The 19,222-nt window shown below is 36.5% G+C and overlaps 3 protein-coding genes across 7 annotated transcripts; 1 reads left to right on the forward strand and 2 right to left on the reverse strand.

Annotated features, from left to right (window-relative positions):
- Window positions 1–936: 936 nt before the first annotated feature.
- On the forward strand, window positions 937–6,240 carry LOC105768949 (uncharacterized). 3 transcript variants are annotated; one of them, XM_052630106.1, is made up of 5 exons: window positions 941–1,676; window positions 1,764–1,976; window positions 2,071–2,343; window positions 3,637–3,699; window positions 3,802–6,240. In XM_052630106.1, exons 1-5 carry the CDS (start codon window positions 1,149–1,151, stop codon window positions 3,907–3,909), a joined length of 1,185 nt encoding a protein of 394 aa, XP_052486066.1. In that variant the 5' UTR covers window positions 941–1,148; the 3' UTR covers window positions 3,910–6,240. The 3 variants fall into 3 exon arrangements, with proteins under 3 accessions (XP_052486067.1, XP_052486066.1, XP_012444704.1); XM_012589250.2 differs by having other exon boundaries at window positions 945–1,676; window positions 3,652–3,699; XM_052630107.1 differs by lacking the exons at window positions 3,637–3,699; window positions 3,802–6,240 and adding an exon at window positions 2,515–2,990 and having other exon boundaries at window positions 937–1,676.
- Window positions 6,241–13,062: 6,822 nt separating this feature from the next.
- Window positions 13,063–13,652, reverse strand: LOC105768952 (histone H2B). The gene has a single exon (XM_012589255.2). The coding sequence runs from the start codon at window positions 13,617–13,619 to the stop codon at window positions 13,194–13,196; it is 426 nt and encodes a 141-aa protein (XP_012444709.1). The 5' UTR covers window positions 13,620–13,652; the 3' UTR covers window positions 13,063–13,193.
- A 475-nt stretch (window positions 13,653–14,127) lies between these two features.
- LOC105768948 (protein SENSITIVE TO PROTON RHIZOTOXICITY 2) lies at window positions 14,128–16,745 on the reverse strand. Of its 3 annotated transcripts, none has more exons than XM_012589249.2 (2): window positions 15,417–16,745; window positions 14,128–14,899 (listed from the first exon to the last, which is right to left on the reverse strand). In XM_012589249.2, the coding sequence occupies exons 1-2, from the start codon at window positions 16,609–16,611 to the stop codon at window positions 14,877–14,879; spliced, it is 1,218 nt and encodes a 405-aa protein (XP_012444703.1). In that variant the 5' UTR covers window positions 16,612–16,745; the 3' UTR covers window positions 14,128–14,876. The 3 variants fall into 3 exon arrangements, with proteins under 3 accessions (XP_012444703.1, XP_052486670.1, XP_052486669.1); XM_052630710.1 differs by having other exon boundaries at window positions 14,128–14,893; window positions 15,371–16,745; XM_052630709.1 differs by having other exon boundaries at window positions 15,371–16,745.
- Window positions 16,746–19,222: the final 2,477 nt, after the last annotated feature.

Here is a 19,222-nt window from a genome sequence, read left to right on the forward strand (position 1 = left end):
AGGCTTATGCGAGCTCTCGTTGTGAACTATCTTTGCGAACATCTAGCATTCCAACGAGATCCCTAGCGAACTATGCATGTAGACGAATATTCTTCTTCTAGGTCGGAGATCCGAATCCTATTAGGTCATTTAGGCTGGCAATTCCTAAATCTTAACAGTTATATGGTGTTCCGCTTTTAGATACTGTAAAATTATCTGTAGAAACTACTCAAAATATACAAATAACACCTCCTCTATTAGTATAAATTACTATTTCTGCTCTTCTTTTGTTGTTTTAGGAAAAGAGTCTTTTATGTGAATCATACACTAAAGGACAAAAGAGTTTTTACTGTAAATTTTCAGTTATTTACGTATTTTATTAAAAAATAAGTAATTTTTATAATTAATTAATATTTTTAGGTTAGTTTTATAAAAAAAAAAGACAAAGACCATTGACCAAGTCAATAACTACGGCTTGAAATGAAACCCAATCCCTTGGCATTAAAAAAAATGGTCGCCGACGTAGAAAAATCACTTAAAATCTTATTTATTTTAACGTCATAAAATTTACACCTTTTCTCTTCACCTACATAATGTAGTAACTAAATCATTCTACTTTGTTTCACTGCTACATTACATGAGAACTAAATCAGAAAAAAAAAGAAAAAAGAAACCATAATGTGCCTTTTTTCCATTCTGGAGTAGGGGGAACAGAAAGATAAGACTACTAATATTTATATACGATGCAGTACAAGGAAATGATGGATGCTATTATCCAGAACAAAAGCCATTTTAATTAAACGGGTTTAACATTCAAAACTCAGACGACTTCCCAATTAATAGAACTCGCGCACTCAGATACATCACACACGTCAAAAAAGCCGTAGGTATAACTGAGCTTTCGGCATTAATATGTTAATATTACTGTTTAAAAAGAAGATGGTAATAAATATATTATGGTCACACAGAGGAGATTTTAGCTGGCATGGCCGCGGCCCGGCAAATAAAAAATTTCATTCGGTCCTAAAATTGTTCTGTCTACCTTTCATCTCTTATAGTCCTACAGCTTTCTTTAGTTAGCAACTCAACTTGTTTTTTCCAACTGCTACGCAGTAGCTGCTGCTTTTTATCAGTCGCCGGCGTCGTGCTTTGAGGTGGAGGCCGGTTCCATGGGACACACGGAAAGTCAGAGTTGGAATATTTTCCCTTCAGACACGTCGCCGTTTGGCTTTGAACGGTACCAACAGTTCCCTAGAGGACTTTTTGATGATCACTCGTTCATCAATAACGGACCAAGCCTTGAAATATTGCAGCATGACGACACGTTTCCAACTTGGGCAGCATCTATAATGGTACCCGTGCCGTCGTTTCCAGATGGGGTAGCAAACACTAACCCTAACGAGTTGTCACAGCAGTTTAATTCTCGTGACAACTCTCAAAGAGACGTTGAAGGCGGAGTTGTCTGTATTGAACCAGATCCAAAGGACTTGGATCATGCTGGTCAAGCGTCAAATGGACGAATTCACAAGGATGATGAAGCAAGGATGCCACCATTGGGAAACGCCAATAGCCAAGGGGGAACATCATCTAGAGGTTGCAATGAAAAGAAGCGAAAGGGTCCCCAACTCACAGAAGCGGAGCAAGCTCAAAAACAGAAGAAAAGAGAGAATGATAAGAAGTATCGGACGGCCCGTAAGGTAAATTTGAATCCTTCTTAAATATCTCTGTTGCTTTCGTATTAGTGACGTTTTCTTTTTTTATTTTTTGGTCTTTTGAAAATGAAGATGGAGTGTGAAAAGCTGAAAGACCTAGAGAAAAGAGTATCAAGATGTGGAGGGATCGACCAAATCGAGTCTGAGTTACCTAGACTCTGTAAAAAAGAGGTCGATTTCGATAGGTTCCAGCAATTAATTGGAACCGAGCTTCGTCCACTACAGCAAATGGTGTCCAGGTATGAAGGAATTGATAAAATGAAGTTCATGTTGGACAAATATAAGGTATTTCACGGGCTGTAATTTTCTCTACATTATATTAAGTTTCCTGTGAGTTTGACTGATGTAGAGATTTATGATTTTTAATGTGAATGAGAAGGAATTGGAGACCAAGAATGGAGGAATTGAGAAACTGGAAGCTGATTACAATAAACTAAATCAGATAAAATCTATCTTGGAGATTAATGAAGAAGAGTTCATAGTGGACAAGGTGAAGGGAATGGTGGACGAATTACATAAGTTGAAGGGAATTGATGAAACCGAACCCGCAAAAAATAGGATTAAAAAAATGGAGTTGCAGTGGGAAAAGCAGAAGCAAATGGTTAGCCAAAAGGAAGTTGAATCATTTCAGGCATCTCCTGGTAGTCCACTGGTATGTTTCTCTTGCCCTATATGTCCTCACACTTATTCTTCCATACGTCATAATCGGGTTACACATTGATTACACACACATTCAGTCCATGTACGTCATTAATATTCAATACACATATGTAAGGTGAAAAGCATGTTCCTAAAGTTATTCTCCGTCTTGTTTGTGAGAAAGAAGTGCTTCTGTAGATTCCCAAGCCAACCGATTTTTACTTCGTGCAAGCAGTCCTATGTGGGCCCTAGATGGATGGTAGGTTTGGATGAGAGTTGGCTACATTGCGTTAGGTTTAGCTTATTTTTCATCTCACACTATAGTGTTTAATCTCACCGTCATCACTGCAGTTTTTGCACTTACCGCAATAAACGCTCCACTCAGTGGCGGAGCCATGTTAAGGCCCAGGGAGGCCATGGCCCCTCAAAGTTTAAGTTTTTTCAATTTAATCCTTTGTAAATTTACACTATTGCCCTCCCAAAAATATAAGTAGGCCCCCAAAGATTTAAGATTTTTGCAATCTTCCCCTTTGTATATATATTATAGCCCTCCTAAAAAAAATAAGTAGGCCCCTCCAATATTTTTATAGGATTAAAAATAATATTAAAAATTTTATTCTTGATAAAAACAAAGAGAAAATCTTATTGAATAAGCTAAATTACCCATAATGACTTTTGAATGATATTTTATTAAATAATAATAAATTAATGTTTATTTAATAGTTTACTTTAACATAATAATATTTTATAAGTAATATAATAATATATATATATATATATATAAAAAGAAAAGAAAAGATGAAGAGACTTTTATCATCTTTCTTCTTCATATTGGTGCTTAACAAGAAAAGGAAAAAATTTCTTTATCATTTTTCCTCCAAATTTCAAGGGGAAGAAGAAAACATCGGCCACTTTGTTTAAAATTATGTCAAATAATAGCTTGTGAAGTAGTAAGCATTTTTATGAAAACGGAATAAAAAATGATTAACCGAGTCAAATGATAGTTATTTCGTCTTAATTGTTAGAATATTGCTTCTTTTGAATATATTTTTTTATATGCTTAAATCGATTGTGATGTTAGAATATTGCTTCTTTTGAATCGATTGTTTATATATTTAAATAAACTGTTACATAATAATTCTAATTTTAGTTTTCCTCCAATTAATATCCTGACTCTGTCATTGACACCACCTATCCAAACTCAAAATAGATGATAAAAAAGTATAACTAATCTTTTGCCTCTTTCTCTCCTAATATTCTTGGCCGTAATTGGCCATTATGGGTTTGCACACTTGACATCATATAGATATCCAACCTGCAGGAGAAAAAAGGATCGCAGCTATTGGACTTGATAAGCGACTTTGACAATGTAGGGCTACTGCGTTACAGAACTTGCTTTTTTCCATTTTGTTTCTCGGATTCAGTATGTTAATTTCCTGTCTGTTTTGTCTGACTTATATTAATATCTCAGGTGCCAGATCAGCGTGGAATTAATCTAAATTTCTTTACCACCGTCCGTGGGATAGCCCCAAACATGCAGTACTCTGATGGGCTTGTTGAGCGACTTGGCCACCAATAGCTTTGGGGATTTATTAGGAGGGGCGCCGAAAAGGGTTAACTATTAAGCAGTTAGTATTAAGCAGTTAGAAAGTTGTTAAGTTTGTTTAATGCAGCTATATTGTTGAGAGCAAATATTAAGAAAGAAGGATGCCTATATATACGGTATCTGGTGAGTTGAGAGGTTAAGAATTTTTGAATAACAAAAGAATATTTTTCATCATTTCTCTCTACTGTTTATCATATTCTTTCATAGTATCATTCGCCATTTGATTCTGGATTGTTGTATCATGGCTTCCTCTGACTCTGTGTTTGGTGAACCGAGCTCTGGTCCGTTCGCCGGTGATCATGTCACGAGTCTGTTTCCTCGGCATGAGGTGGTTAAACTCGATGACGACACATATCTCCAATGGCGTAAACAGGTAAAACTAATCGTTGATGGCTATGGCCTTACAGGTTTTCTAGATGGTACGGTTGTTCCGCCGTCACGGTTTCTTTCTTTGCCCGATGGATCTCGTGCTCCAAATCCGGCCGAAGCGGTGTTTACGCAACAAGACCGGCTGCTGACTTCATGGCTTTTGTCCACCATCAGTTCGTCGCATCAATCTTCGTTTGATGATACATGCACGGCGTGTGACATATGGACAACGGCGAGTAATGTGTTTGCCGCTGATACTGGTGCTAAACAGTCACGGTTCCGGCATGAACTTCATTCTTTGAAGAAAGGTACTCTTTCTGTTAAAGCTTATGTTGCTAGAATTAAAGAGTTGTGTGCTATGTTAGCTGCATCTGGATCTCGTATATCTGATGAAGAGAAAATTGAGATAACTCTCGCGGGATTGCCGTCGGAGTTTGAGGCGGTTATATCTTCCGCTGGATTGTCGACCGGTATTCTGTCTTTACAACGTTTGGTTGATGCGTTGGTTGACTGTGAGAGCCGTCAAGCTCAAGTGCTGCAGGAAGTTCATTTGAATGCCAACCTCATTGAAGATGCGCCGTCGGTTGAAGGAGCCAATCGTGCGGGTCGTCCGCCGGTGCGTGGACGTGGCAGAACGTTCAGATCTCGTGTTCAATGCCAGATCTGTAGTCGCTTCGGTCATGTGGCATAGAAATGCTACTATCGTTATCATCGCGACTCGAATACCTCATCCGTGGAGCATCAAGGGGGTTCGTCTGGTGTTGAGCGGTCTAGTTCTGGTGTGGTTGCGCAACATGATGAAGAACAGTATGGGGTTCCTCATCCGAAAAGTCAAAGGACTTTCTATGGCCAAGGGAATTATGCTAGTCAAAATAGGCATGTTGATGGTCAAAATTGGTGTGCTGGCATGCAAAATGATAGTTTGGTGCGTGTGCCACATGTGCGTTCTGAGCAGAATGAATCTGGCCGCTTCTATGGCAATGTTCAGAGGCCTAATGTGTGTCAATTTGGTAGTAATGATGGGCATGGTTTTAATGGTTCTAAGTCAAGAGAATTTGTTGATGGAAATAGTCGACCTGTGTTTGCACACTCATCACTTGGGCCACATATTGAATCAAACGTTGGGCCGCATGGTGTTCCATCCTCAAATTTTGTTCAAGTTGATCAAGCTGATCCCGGTTCGCCTGAACCGATTGAGATTGATCGGGTTGTACGATTGACCAAACCGCGTGCTCGGGTGTATACTGGGTCAGATATGTGTATTGGGCTTCCTCGACTAGGGGATCTAAATGCGTCTGATTATACTGATTCTTCAGTGTCGGAATCTCATGTTAATACTGCTCAACTCGGATCTCGTACTGGTGATGATGGTTCGTATCTTCCAATGCACGGTGGCACCACAACCTGGTACCCTGACTCGGGAGCAAGTCATCATGTTTGTCGTGATGTGTCAGCATTACGTGATGTCACGCCATATGTAGGTAAGTCGTCTCTTTTAATGGGTGATGGTACTCTGCGGTAATTTCGTCAATTGGTACTGCTATTTTACCTACTCAGTATAAGTCATTACGATTATCAAATGTCTTAGTTGTGCCGAGTATACGGAAAAACCTCTTATCCGTCTCACAGTTTGCTCGTGATAATGGTGTGTTTTTTGAGTTTCATCCTAACCGTTGTGTTATTAAGGATATGGTGACTTGGGAGACATTGCTGACGGCCGCGTTCATGATAGACTATATCAGTTTTCTGTGCCAATGGGCTCTACTACGTCTAAGGTTGCTCCATTTGTTGCTCATTCACAAGTTCCACATACAGTTTCAAATAATAATGTTTTTCCATTATGGCATAATCGTTTAGGCCACCCATCAAATTCTGTGGTCAAAACAGTTTTAAATAAATGTACTGTTGCTTCAAGTAAATATAGTTTGGATGGTATATGTACTGCATGTCAAAAAGGTAGGTCACATAAATTGCCTTTCTCCCCTTCGACCACTACATATCGTCCTTTTGAGTTGGTCGTGTCTGATCTTTGGGGTCCTGCACCTGTTGCATGTGGTGATAAAAGATATTATGTTTCATTTATTGATATGTGTACTCGTTTTACTTGGGTTTATCTTTTACGTCAAAAAGCTCAAGCACTAGAATGCTTCACTCAGTTTCAACAATTAATTAAGACACAGTTTGGTAAGTTTATTAAGCAGTTCCAGAGTGATTGGGGAGGCGAATACCGTGGGTTTACGTCGGTCTTAGAATATCAAGGAATCATACATCGACTGACATGTCCGTATACTTCAAAACAAAATGGAGTAGCTGAGCGTAAACATCGGCACATTGTTGAAGTGGGTATTGCATTGTTGGCTCACGCAAATTTGCCTATGGAATACTGGGGGTATGCGTTTTGCTGTGCAGTACATCTTATAAATCGACTTCCTACTGTTATCCTTCAGGAAAGTTCTCCGTTTAAGGCACTATATGGATATGATCCGACCTATGATCATCTTAGAGTGTTTGGTTGCTGTTGTTATCCTTACTTACGTCCGTTTGTAAGTCATAAGTTGGAATTTCTATCTCAGCCGTCTACATTTTTGGGATACAGTCCTCGTCACAAGGGGTATCAATGTCTTTTACCAGATGGTAAGGTTATAATTTCAAGACATGTGGTATTTGATGAGCAGAGATTTCTGTTTGCTGAGACTAGTCCAGACAAGTCTGTATCGACGACCAGTTAGACTAGTTCGAATATTGTTCCTCTCGTGTGGCCGTCTTATTACTCAACTCTTGAGCCTTGCATGATGACACCATCTTTACAAGGGTTGCATTCTCAGTCTCCTGATCCTGTATTAGATGTTAATTTGGAGCAGTCTCAGTCTCATGATTCTTCAGCTGATGTTGGGACTAGGTCGGGTAATCCTCCAGCTCATGATTCGTCAGCTGATGATGGGATTGAGTTGAGTGACCTTCCAGCAGTACATGGCTCAGGATCATCAAGTAATAATAATACTCACTCTCAGTCTACTATGAGAATATCTGCAGATGTTTCATCGGCATCTGATAGTCAAAGTAGTAGGCCACCTATGGGTAATACTCACCCAATGGTCACTCGAGCTAAAGCGGGGTTTACAAGCCTAAGGTTTTAAATGTTGAAGCTGTTGAACCAACTACGATTGAAGAAGCTCTGGCTATTGTTGAGTGGCGCGATGCTGCGCAAGCTGAGTATGATGCTCTTATGCGTAATTCTACATGGGAGCTAGTTCCTACTCCGTCTAATCGTAAAATTATTGGGTGCAAATGGTTGTTCAGAATCAAAAGGAATTCTGATGGTACTATTGCTCGACATAAGGCTCGCTTAGTTGCAAAAGGCTGTTCGCAGGTTCCAGGGTGTGATTTTAAGGAAACTTTTAGTCCGGTGGTAAAACCAGCTACTATCAGAGTTATTTTGTCTATTGCTGTGTCTCGGAGATGGTCCCTTCGGCAAGTGGATGTGAATAATGCATTTCTAAATGGCGATCTTGACACTGAGGTGTTCATGCATCAGCCTCCTGGGTACGTTCAGCTCGATTCTCATGGTAGACCTTTGGTGTGTCGTCTGAAGAAAGCGCTTTATGGTCTTCGTCAGGCTCCTCGTGCCTGGTTTGAGAAGCTTAAAGGGTTTTTAATATCGGTAGGGTTTACGGTATCGAAGTCTGATGCTTCTTTGTTTGTCAGGGTTCAATCAGGTTCAACACTCTATGTTCTTGTGTATGTTGATGATATTGTTGTTACAGGGGATGTGTCCACTGTTATAGATTGGTTTGTTCAGTTGTTGAATAATGAGTTTTCGCTTAAGGATATGGGCGAACTTCATTACTTTCTTGGAATGGAGGTTACTCGTTCTTCCTCAGGATGCCTTCATCTTTGTCAGAAGAAGTATATCCGAGATATTCTTATTCGATGCTCGATGGAGAATGCGAAGAGTGTTAATACACCGATGATAAGTTCTAATATTATGACTCGAGATGAGGGTCAATGTTTAGCGGACCCAACTGAATACAGGAGTCTTGCTGGGGCACTACAGTATGTGGCACTCACGAGACCTGATGTGGCATATGCGGTTAATCGCATATGTCAGTTTATGCATTGTCCCACCTCTATTCATATGACTGCTTTAAAGCGCATATTGCGATATCTAGGTGGTACGCTTGAATTTGGGATTGCATTTCGTCCAAATACTAGTCTATCCTTAGTTGGTTATGCTGATGCAAACTGGGGGTTAGATTTTGATGATCGGAGATCCACTACTGGATATTGTGTGTATTTCGGTTATACTCCTGTGTCATGGTGTTCTAAGAAACAGCAAGTTGTTGCTCGATCTACTGCTGAGGCGGAATACAGGAGTCTTGCTGCTGTCACTAGTGAGGTTACATGGTTGCTATCATTGCTTCAGGAATTGCATGTTAAATCCTCAGATGTACCAAATGTTTGGTGTGATAGTTCCGGTACAGTTGCGGTTGCTGCTAACCCTGTTCTACATTCCAAGTTTAAGCACGTTGAGTTAGATTTGTTTTTCGTTCGTGAAAAGGTTGCAAGTGGTTCAATAGTAGTAGGAGAAGTTCCTGCGTGTGATCAAGTCGCTGATGTTCTCACTAAACCACTTTCGCTATCAAATTTTGCTCATTTTAGGAGTTGTCTAAGGGTTTTGCCTAGAGAGAAGATGGATGAATATTAAGCAGTTAGTATTAAGTAGTTAGAAAGTTGTTAAGTTTGTTTAATGCAGCTATATTGTTGAGAGCAAATATTAAGAAAGAAGGATGCCTATATATACGGTATCTGGTGAGTTGAGAGGTTAAGAATTTTTGAATAACAAAAGAATATTTTTCATCATTTCTCTCTACTGTTTATCATATTCTTTCATTAACAAATACGAAATCCCGTCGCCCCTGGTCTCCACTGCTCGACATATTTTCAACGACCATGGTGATATTACGACAAAATGTAAATTGAGTGGTCTTACTGTTCAAAATATATTTGTTTTTTTTTTGTGTTGCTATCAAAGAGATGGTTGACGTGTCCCTTCAAGATGTGAATGAAGGGATTATAAGGAAGTTGAGACATCCAATCATGGATGCTAAACGCGTCGAATTTGACGCCGAATTTTCCATGAAAGGTTTGATCACAATAGGTCATGGTTACTTTAGTCTCAAAGCTCGCCAGGACCGAGATAAATTGGAACAATGGGTAGCAAGTCTAAGGGTATGTAACACTCCCAACTCGTATCCCTCGTCGGAATCGGATTACGGAGCATTATCGAAGTTTACAGATCAAATAGACAAAAATTTCAAACATTACATATCATCAAAACAAGTCATCAAAGCATCATTTTAATACAAATTATAAACATATCAAATCCAAATCAATTTTGCCTAGTTCATGAGTACTTAAACATAGAATTAAATTCACATGCACCTATCTAGATTTAGTTCAATTTATCATGTCATAATATGGCTTCAAAAACAAACACATATTTATATGTATAAAACTAATCAAAATTAAACTTATAACCTCATTTACAATCAAACCACAAAATAACTATTATTTAGACACCCTAGGTATATGCCGACACAATGGATAAACATCACCACATTTGAGTTCGGAATCTTGTTGGATGTTGAATTGACGATCAAAAGTTAAGTACCTAACCTGCACACGGGAAACAAAACCGTACACTGAGCATAAACTCAGTGGTATTTCTATAATCCGAATATTTAAAGAGAAGAAATTACAAATATACAATTGAAATATAAACACATATTAATATTTAATTATTACAACAACTATATCATATTTCATTTGTTTAACAAATATCTCAATTCTCATACTTGCTATATAAATAGCTTTTCACAATTTATTTCATATTTTATTATACAATTGCAATATTCATTCAATATTCATTCCATAGTCATTTCATGAGTATATAACTCATATATTCCATAAATTTGCAACATATTTCACATTCTATTTTCAATTCACTATTTCACTTCCATTTCTCATACCATATCATTTCAATATCAATTATAAAACTTTATTACTCATTTACCTCTATTAACACGACTCGAACTCGGACGGATACACAGATCCAACCAAAACACACCAGTTTGGCACCCAAGGCCTCATCAGATAATTCGAAGTAATAATTTGACACCTAGTGCCTCATCGGTTAAACCGAAGTAAATTGACACTCAATGCCTCATCGAATTAATCCGAAGTAGTAAATTGACACCCAATGTCTCATCGACTTGCAGTCGAAGAAATTTCTGAACTCTTGCAATCCTATGGCATGCCATCTATATTCGACTCAGCCCAATACAGTTAATAGAGTTTCAATTCACTTTTCAAATACAACCAATATTCATTTCAATTCAAATAATCAATATATTCAATATATATATACCAATTTAATCAATATAAATTTAATAAATTCATCACATACTAAATCAATCCATTTCAATTGCAAAACACAATAATTCTCACCTCAACAATTACCATATACATTAAATTGAATTATAACAATTAACAACTAAACTCGGATTATAGAAATACAAACCAGAAATTCTGAGCTATTTCTCGTCAACTTTATATTTCCCCTTTTTAGTCAAGGATTCCAGTATGACGTTAGCTACGGAATTAAAACAATTAAAATTCATCAATACACTACAATTCAATTTCATATTGCATATTTCAATTTTTACTCAACATTTGTCTAAATTCCAAATTAGTCCCTAAACCGAGACTAATTTTATTTCTTCACAATCAATTCTATATTTTCATTCAATTTTCACTTTAAACTAGATTTAAATCTCTAATTTCACTTAAATCCCTAAATTTTGAATTTTTCATAATTTAGTCCCTATTAGTCAAAATTTACAATTTGCTCTACAATTTAATACTTTTTCATTTCTAGCTTAAAATCTATCAATTTAATCCCTAATACTAAAATTATTCAATATTAACAATATTTAAAAACATAATAATTTCTAAAATTTTGACATAGGTCGGGTAGCATTTAACACGAATTCTAAAATATAAATATTAGAAGAAAAGAGACTAAATTGACTAACCAAGTAAACTTTTAACAATTTAAACCCCTAAAACCGTGGCTTTCTCCTTCCTTTCTTTCTTTTTCTTTTTTTTTTTCTTTCTTTCTATTTCGTTTCTTTCTTTCTTTTATTTATTCATTATTTTTTATTATATATTATTATAATATAATATAATATATATACTTAATACTTAAGTAAATATTATAATATATATAAACTTAAAGTTTTATAATGATTTTACAAAAAATCTATCGCCTCAAAAGGAAATAATGGCATAATTCTTTAGTCTTATTAGTTTTTTAAATTTATTATTCAACGTTCACCTTATATGCAATTTAGTCCTTATACTTAATTTACTTTTAATTCAAGTAAATTCACTTAACCAAAACGTAATAAACTACACAACTAGCTTCGTAAATATTTTTAATAAATATTTAAGAGTCCGATTTACTGGAATAGAGTCTCGAATGCGCTTTTTTAATTTGATCCTTTTAATTAATTAACCATTAAAACGTTAAAATTTCTTAATGAAACTTTAATATCACCTTAATGACACTCCGTATATATTTATAAAAATATTTACGGCTCAATTTTAAAAAAAGGTCCCGATACCTTATTTTCTAAAACCACTTGAACTTAATAAATAACTTATATAACACAAATTATCAAATTAAAAACCTTTTTAAAAATCACATTTGACTCGTAAATATTAAATAATAATATTTACAAACTTATTCGTTAAATTTAGTGGCTTCGAAACTACTATTATTGACATTACTGAAAAACTGGCTATTACAAAACATTGAGAAAGGAACTTGAAAAGAATTCTCAAGAAATACAAGACAGCGAAGCCAAACAGAGACTCCTAACATCTGACAAATGCAAGATTTGCCTGGAATCCATGAAACCATTTGTGGTAAAGGATTTACCATCTTTAACGCTTTGTCCGAGCCCAGCAGCCTCCAATGAGGCGTGATTGTTACAGGTTTTGGTGCAAATGCACTATTGTTATACCTTTGAATGCATTTTAACTTTTTGGCCATTAAAAGGTTTGATCGTAATAGACTTAAAATTTTAGACGGAAGTATTTTGTTCCAATTAACCCTAGTTGTATTTTCTTTTCTTCTTTTACCTACATATATGCTATTTTTTTTTCTTTTTAGAGTTGCTTCATCATTTCATTTTCAAAGATGTTTTATTATTCTAATATTTGTTAAATTTTGTTTATTAAAATTTTATTATTTTAAAAATAATTAATACAGTAAATAAATTTAATTACATATGCATAATATTATTTCAAATAAAATTAGTTTCAATAAAGTTTAATTATTTATTAGATTTATAAGACATTATTCTTGATATATTATTATTCTTAATTATTTAATATTAATAAAAATATTATTGGATATAGATATCATTTTAATCAAATTTAAGCTATTTATTAATTTCATAAATATAATATAATTTTTGTTAAATATTTTCGTCTTTTTTTTCTATTGTATTTATGTAGGCTTTAGTCAGTCCCAACGATTGACGCATATAAGAACAAAACCTACAACGATTAACACTAACAGTCAGTCCCAAAACCTAAATTTTGGGTTTCCTCGAATACTTCTCTAAATTTTGTATGTACAACACATAAGAATTCCTTTAAATTTTAAAGAGATGAATCAAAGCTAAGAAGTAACATAAATGGCTAATAAAATTAAAAAGATAATAAGACTTCAATTTGAGCTCAAGAAATACCAAAAGACCCACCGATTAATCATCCTTAAAAGCTACTAATCTTTACAACCAAATCATAATTTCCAAAACCTAAGAACTAGTAAACTTGGTGACAGCCTTAGTCCCTTCAGAAACAGCATGCTTAGCCAACTCCCCGGGCAGAACCAGCCTCACAGCTGTTTGAATCTCCCGAGATGTAATTGTGGGCTTCTTGTTGTAACGAGCGAGCCTCGAAGCTTCCTGAGCAAGCTTCTCGAAAATGTCATTAATGAAACTGTTCATAATCCCCATGGCCTTGCTCGAAATCCCGATATCAGGATGCACTTGCTTCAGAACCTTAAAGATGTAGATCTTGTAGGTTTCGACGCTCTTCTTTGGTCGCTTCTTCTTCTTGTCGCCGGCTTCCTTGGGGAGCTTCTTCTCGGCTCTGGGCTTTTTCTCGGTTGGTGCCTTCTCGGCTTTTTTGCCTTCCGCTGGTTTTTTCTCAGCAGGCTTCTTCTCGGCCTTTGGTGCCATAGGAATTTTGATTTCCAAGATGATGGAGAACACGGAGGTGAATTTATGATATATAGGTGACCGGATGAGATCTGATTGGTGGGTTTTTCTCTGAGAAGATCGATGGCGTGGGAAGTAGGAAGCGTTGGATTTGAGAGGATGGCATTGGACGGATAGGATTTGCTTTTTCGTCTTTGAAGTTTAAGAATTTAAGCGGGGTTTTTTTTCCTTTCCAAATTTTTGAACTTTTGGCTGAGTTTTTGTATTTCGCGGGCGAATTTATGGATGAATGATAATCCGTAACAAACCAGCTGCATCTCTCCACGTGGCAATTCAGTGATAAGAGCGCTTCTTTCCGTCGCAAGGAAAATCCAAAGTAGAAACGCTTCTTTATTTGAAATTCAAGCCTTTCTTCTTTGCATATATAATTTTCAGAAAGACCAAAAAACAGCCAAAAAATTACATGAAAAAATTGGTCATGGTAATCAGAAGTGACAAAAATTTGGGTTGAAAAGAAGGTAAAAGTTCCTTGGCATAGAATTCCTTGATCACACTCGTTTACTTATCTAGAGCAAACAATTTGGAGACATGTAATCAACAGCAGATACAATTTTGACAATGATTAAAGATATAGCACAAATTAGTTTAAGGGTAGAATTATTAGTACTTACGATCCTATTATATATAGGGGGCATTTTTATTTCTTTTGGTTTTATGGTATGTACATTGATTATACACACCTTCAATCTTTCCAGTACACGTATTTGCCTTCCCTTTTAATTGTGGAAGCAAGTGCTTCTGAAAATTCCCATGCGGGTCGCTGTTATTGGATTTGAACTGGGACCCTGACAATGTAACACCTCTGGGTTTTTCCTTTTCTTCTCCGGTTCAGCAAGCTAAGTTTCATTTCCATTCTACTCAACTTTTCTGTTTCCTCCAACTTATATAAACATTTCAGGTGTCAGATGAGGGTGGAATTAGTCTAAAATTCTTTTTCCACATTGAGCGGGACGAGGCCCGACATGCAGTACTACTCTGATGATCTTGTGGATAATCTTATCACTAGACTTACTGATGGAAACATTGCCAGCAACTTGGACACCAACAGCTTCAAATATTTATTAGGAGGGGCGTGGGAAAGCGTTAGCAAATACAAAATCCCATCGCCTCTCGTCCCCACTGCTCGTGAAATTTTCAAGGTCCATGGTGATATTACCAAAAGCTGTAAATTCATCGGCCTCAGTGTTGATACTATATTTGTTTTTCTTTGTGCTGCTGTCAAAGAGATGGGTGATCTGTCCCTTCATGCCAACGAAAAGATTATATATACTATGCAGATTCCCATAAAAACCATATTATTCAAAATTTTCATTTTCTCGATGTTAGTGTTTAATATATATATTCAAATGATAAACATTAAACTTTAGCTTGTGGGACAAAAGGGAGTACTAAGATTTCCATTCTTCAAACATGAGTGTAAATATAATCAGTGTTTGATACTCACCTTTCAGTAATAACATGAATGCTAATGGTTAGTTTTGCATGAAACCCATATGCAATGAGTTTCAGTTAACTAAAAATCAATACGATAAATAAATACTGGTATACATGTGTGATATATACTATGCATGGAAATCAATGTGTTCCATGAAACGTAAATTTGAGTTAAAGCTTAGAAGGCTGACACCGAGAGAAGTTACAAGAAAATTAAACAAAATGGCATACATGCACACATTTTATTTATTTATTTATATGCAAGAGATCTATCTTACCTATAATCTAGTCGCGTAGTAGAGGAGCTCTAGAGTTGGAGCTAACCTGGGTTCGCCTTAGGATTAGTAACAAGAGCTGGAGTATGGCCAACGAACAAAGCAACGTGACCCATAAGCTTATCTTTCCTTGAAAAAGTGGTACCGCAAGAGCACTGCCACTTGAGATCACCACAGTGCTTTTCATGAGTCCTGAGATCTGACAACACCGAGAATTGCTTGCAGTTACATCGTTTGCAAACATACATCTTGGGACAATGGCTCCTCTTGTAATGATTCTTCACACAAATCATGGATTTCAAGGGTTGGAACTTGGCATGTTTCTGGTTCCACCTACAACCTTCCTGAGGACATGAATACTTCTTATTCATTTTCGTTGAACAGTTTCCCATGGCACTACTACTACTACTTCCCTCTCTAGGATTCTTCATGGGGTTAATCAAAGCAGCACTGCTCTTGTATTCATCCCCGTGAGCTCTCATGTGCATTCTCAAATTTGCGTCTCGCTTGAACCCTTTACCGCAAACTTGACAGTAATGTGTGTACTTAGCTAATAAGTCTTCAGCATCCAATTCGATTATGTCATATTTCATAGCTGAAACCGCTTCACACCCTCCGCTAATTTCACTTCTTCGAGGCAATTCAACAAATTCTTTCCTTTCCAGCTTATCGTCATTACTGACTTGTAAACTTCGATTCCTATTATTGCCATTGTTGTTGTTACGGTCATTATTGCAGTGGTCGCCATACCAGCTAATCGTTTCAGCACTATAATAAAAGCTTTGCCCTTTTTCTTGAACAATGTTACCAACACAAATATCACTGAAGTTGGGTGGTTGAGAGATCCGATTATCAGGAATCACCCTAACATGCTGCTGATGCAATTCAGTGTTGATATTGTTACCTGAAGCAGTTCCAAGAGACATCTGTTGGCAAATAAATATCATGGAAGATGCTGTGACAATGATATCTTGAACCAAAGAATCCATGCTTGAGACGGCTAAAGAAGTTGACTCCGGATGAGCTTGATCAGGAGATATAAGGATGCTAACAAGTGACTGAGCCTCGTGAACTTTATCTTTCAGGATGGAGAGATTGTAGAGGAGAGTGGTTGAATGAGACTGATCTGGGCCTGAACCTGAACCAGCTTCGAGGGAAGATGGAACCATGTTTTCTTCAGCCAAGGGATACATTGGCGAACCTTGTGATGCACTGGGGAAACATGAAGCGGACCCTGAAATCATTTTCAAGAAATTATTGGTTGATTTTATCTTTTCTTTGTTGGGATTTGGATAGCACTCTCTAAAACTAACAGGCTTGTTTTTGAGGAAGACATTGAGGGAGAACAAAGAGAGCTCTAAGTCAACTTAAGAGCTTGTTTACGTTCATCCCCACTTAAGACCTTCCTCAGTTATTCACTAATCTAGCAACTTTGTCGATTGGCGACGATTAAAAATAATTTTAAAGTCAATGACAAAGTTGGCATACGTTTTCATAATGAATTTGTTTAAGTTTGCTTTGCTATTAAAATTATTAATTTAATATTTTTTATATTAATGTATTGTTTTTTTCTAATTTTAAGAAATAAGTTTTTTTTCCCCTTTTTAGCTAAAATACTGCTGGTCTTATTTCATTTTGTGAGTAGACAGCGTAAGTCATTACAACTAAACAACATTATGGATCAACTCCTAGTTAGAACAAAGAGATTATTCCAACAAGTAACTAAGATTATTCCACAGGAGTCCGTCCTTAATCAAAGAGGGTGGTGGAGTTGATCATGCACAAACACTTTTTTGACTGTCCTGCAATGGAGTTTGCAGCCCTATTTGCATTCTTCTTATCAAAGTTAAACTTCAAGTTGTCAACTTCAGTCACCAATCTGTCATCTTTGCCTTAGCCTAGTTTGTGCATCCATCTTACCCTCTCCTAAATAAACATATTGTGAGAGTGTCATGGTCTGGCACAACCATGAGATCTCACTTGGTGGATCAGACAAGGTCAAAGCCTTGAGTGAGAGTTCTCTGATGGTGGATCTTGAAGGGCAAATGTCATGCAAGAGCATCAAGCAGCAACATGATGACAGGCCATGTGTGAATGAGATCAAAGGGGGATGGTGATTCCATTCAATGGGTTGAGCTACAAGGAGCCCATTTGTGGGGGAAGTGTGCTTGGAGAATGCCTTGTGATGGCTTTGGAGTGCTAGGTGAGAAAACTACCCTTGTTTCAATCATTTTAATGTTCCCTATGAGCATAGCGATAAAAGCTATTAAGCTCTTTACAGGTAGTGATAGGTGTCATATCTCCACCTCCCCCTCACCTTGGCTAGTTGATGGGATTTGCTTGGTGCAAACAAACGATTCATGACAAGAAAGATGCCATGGTGTGTGGCCACCGGATAAGTGGATGTTCAATGCCTCCTCAAGAGGAAACCTAAGGAAGATTTGTGACCAGTGGGCCCTGAATCGAACAATAACCAGAAAGTTGGGGTTAGACCTTCGATTTCTTTATGCCCAGCAGGGTCCTCCGCCCAAAGTCCATCGAGTTGCCTTTGCGATCATTAGATAATGCTTTGTAAGAGGGGCTTCGGGAAGTGACAGTTCATTGGGTTAAGTAGTAGGTGGACCACCTACTAATCTTGTGGGAATGTAGAGATAGCGAATGAGCCTAATGCCTCGAAGCTAGGATGAGCCTTATGTGGTTATAGAAGGATGAAATTGAAATTAGATTGAAAAAATGAAGCTTAAAAATTGAAAGATATAGCTATGTCAGTTTTAAGGGTTAAATCAAATAAAATATAAAACTTCATGGAATAGTTGTAAAATTAAATTGGACTGGTATATGCATAAAATAAACTGTTATAAGGCATTTTAAAATTGATAAATTGAAATGAATTATTATATAGATCGAGAATTGAACCAGTCGGAGGATAATTGCGAATAGGGTAATTTTGTGGATTGGTCCTTGATATTGTAATTGTCGTTGTCTTTATCATGTAAGATCGTATGGACTTAATTAATTCTTGATATGTCTATATTTTTTTTATTAGTTAGAAATGTTTTATATATATAGATTTTGGCAAATAAGGTTGATTCATATAAATAGGAGGAGAACCGGAGAATGACAAGAGGAGGAGGAAGGTTACTCTGAAGTTTGAGAAGGCTACGTGTAGAGAATAACTGCTTAAGGTTGCTAACGATGAAGAAGATCCCTTTCTCATCATTATGGTGGGTGTTTATAAGTGAGGTCCTCTTATTTGATAGTGATGACATGACAATGTCGTTATAGATTGATTATAATCATGGAGTGCATAGGGGACATGCATGGTGAAACCCATTATGTTATTTCTTTTGAAGTGGTATGAGGTTGTTATGCTTAAGTGGACCTCGATAGTCTCTAAAAGGAGAGTGTTTGCATTGAAAACGAGTGACTTGACCATAACAACAAATGGCTTTATGCTGGATATGTTCCTGCTACCATCGGATAATCCCTATGAGAGATAACTTGTATGGTAGGCTAAGCAGTTGATGATGATTAAGAGGATGAGAGGTGGAGAGCTATTCGTAGACGTCTTTCCTATATACTCTCTTATAATGCCACGTGTCCAGCCTGGGTGAGGGGTATAACAAGATTACAATATTATGTAAGACTATTATTTATTATAATCTACAATATAATACTAGTTATATAAACGTATTAAAATAGTAATAGTTATATACTTATAATTTTTTCATTGTGATTTATAATTTAGGATGACTTGTTATATAATTATATTAATAATCGGATTTATATATTTATGTAACTTTATGAATTTCAAAATATATTTTGATTAATTATTGTATTTTAATATTATATTTT

Source organism: Gossypium raimondii, chromosome 5 (assembly GCF_025698545.1).
Source record: "Gossypium raimondii isolate GPD5lz chromosome 5, ASM2569854v1, whole genome shotgun sequence".
Lineage (NCBI taxonomy): Eukaryota > Viridiplantae > Streptophyta > Magnoliopsida > Malvales > Malvaceae > Gossypium > Gossypium raimondii.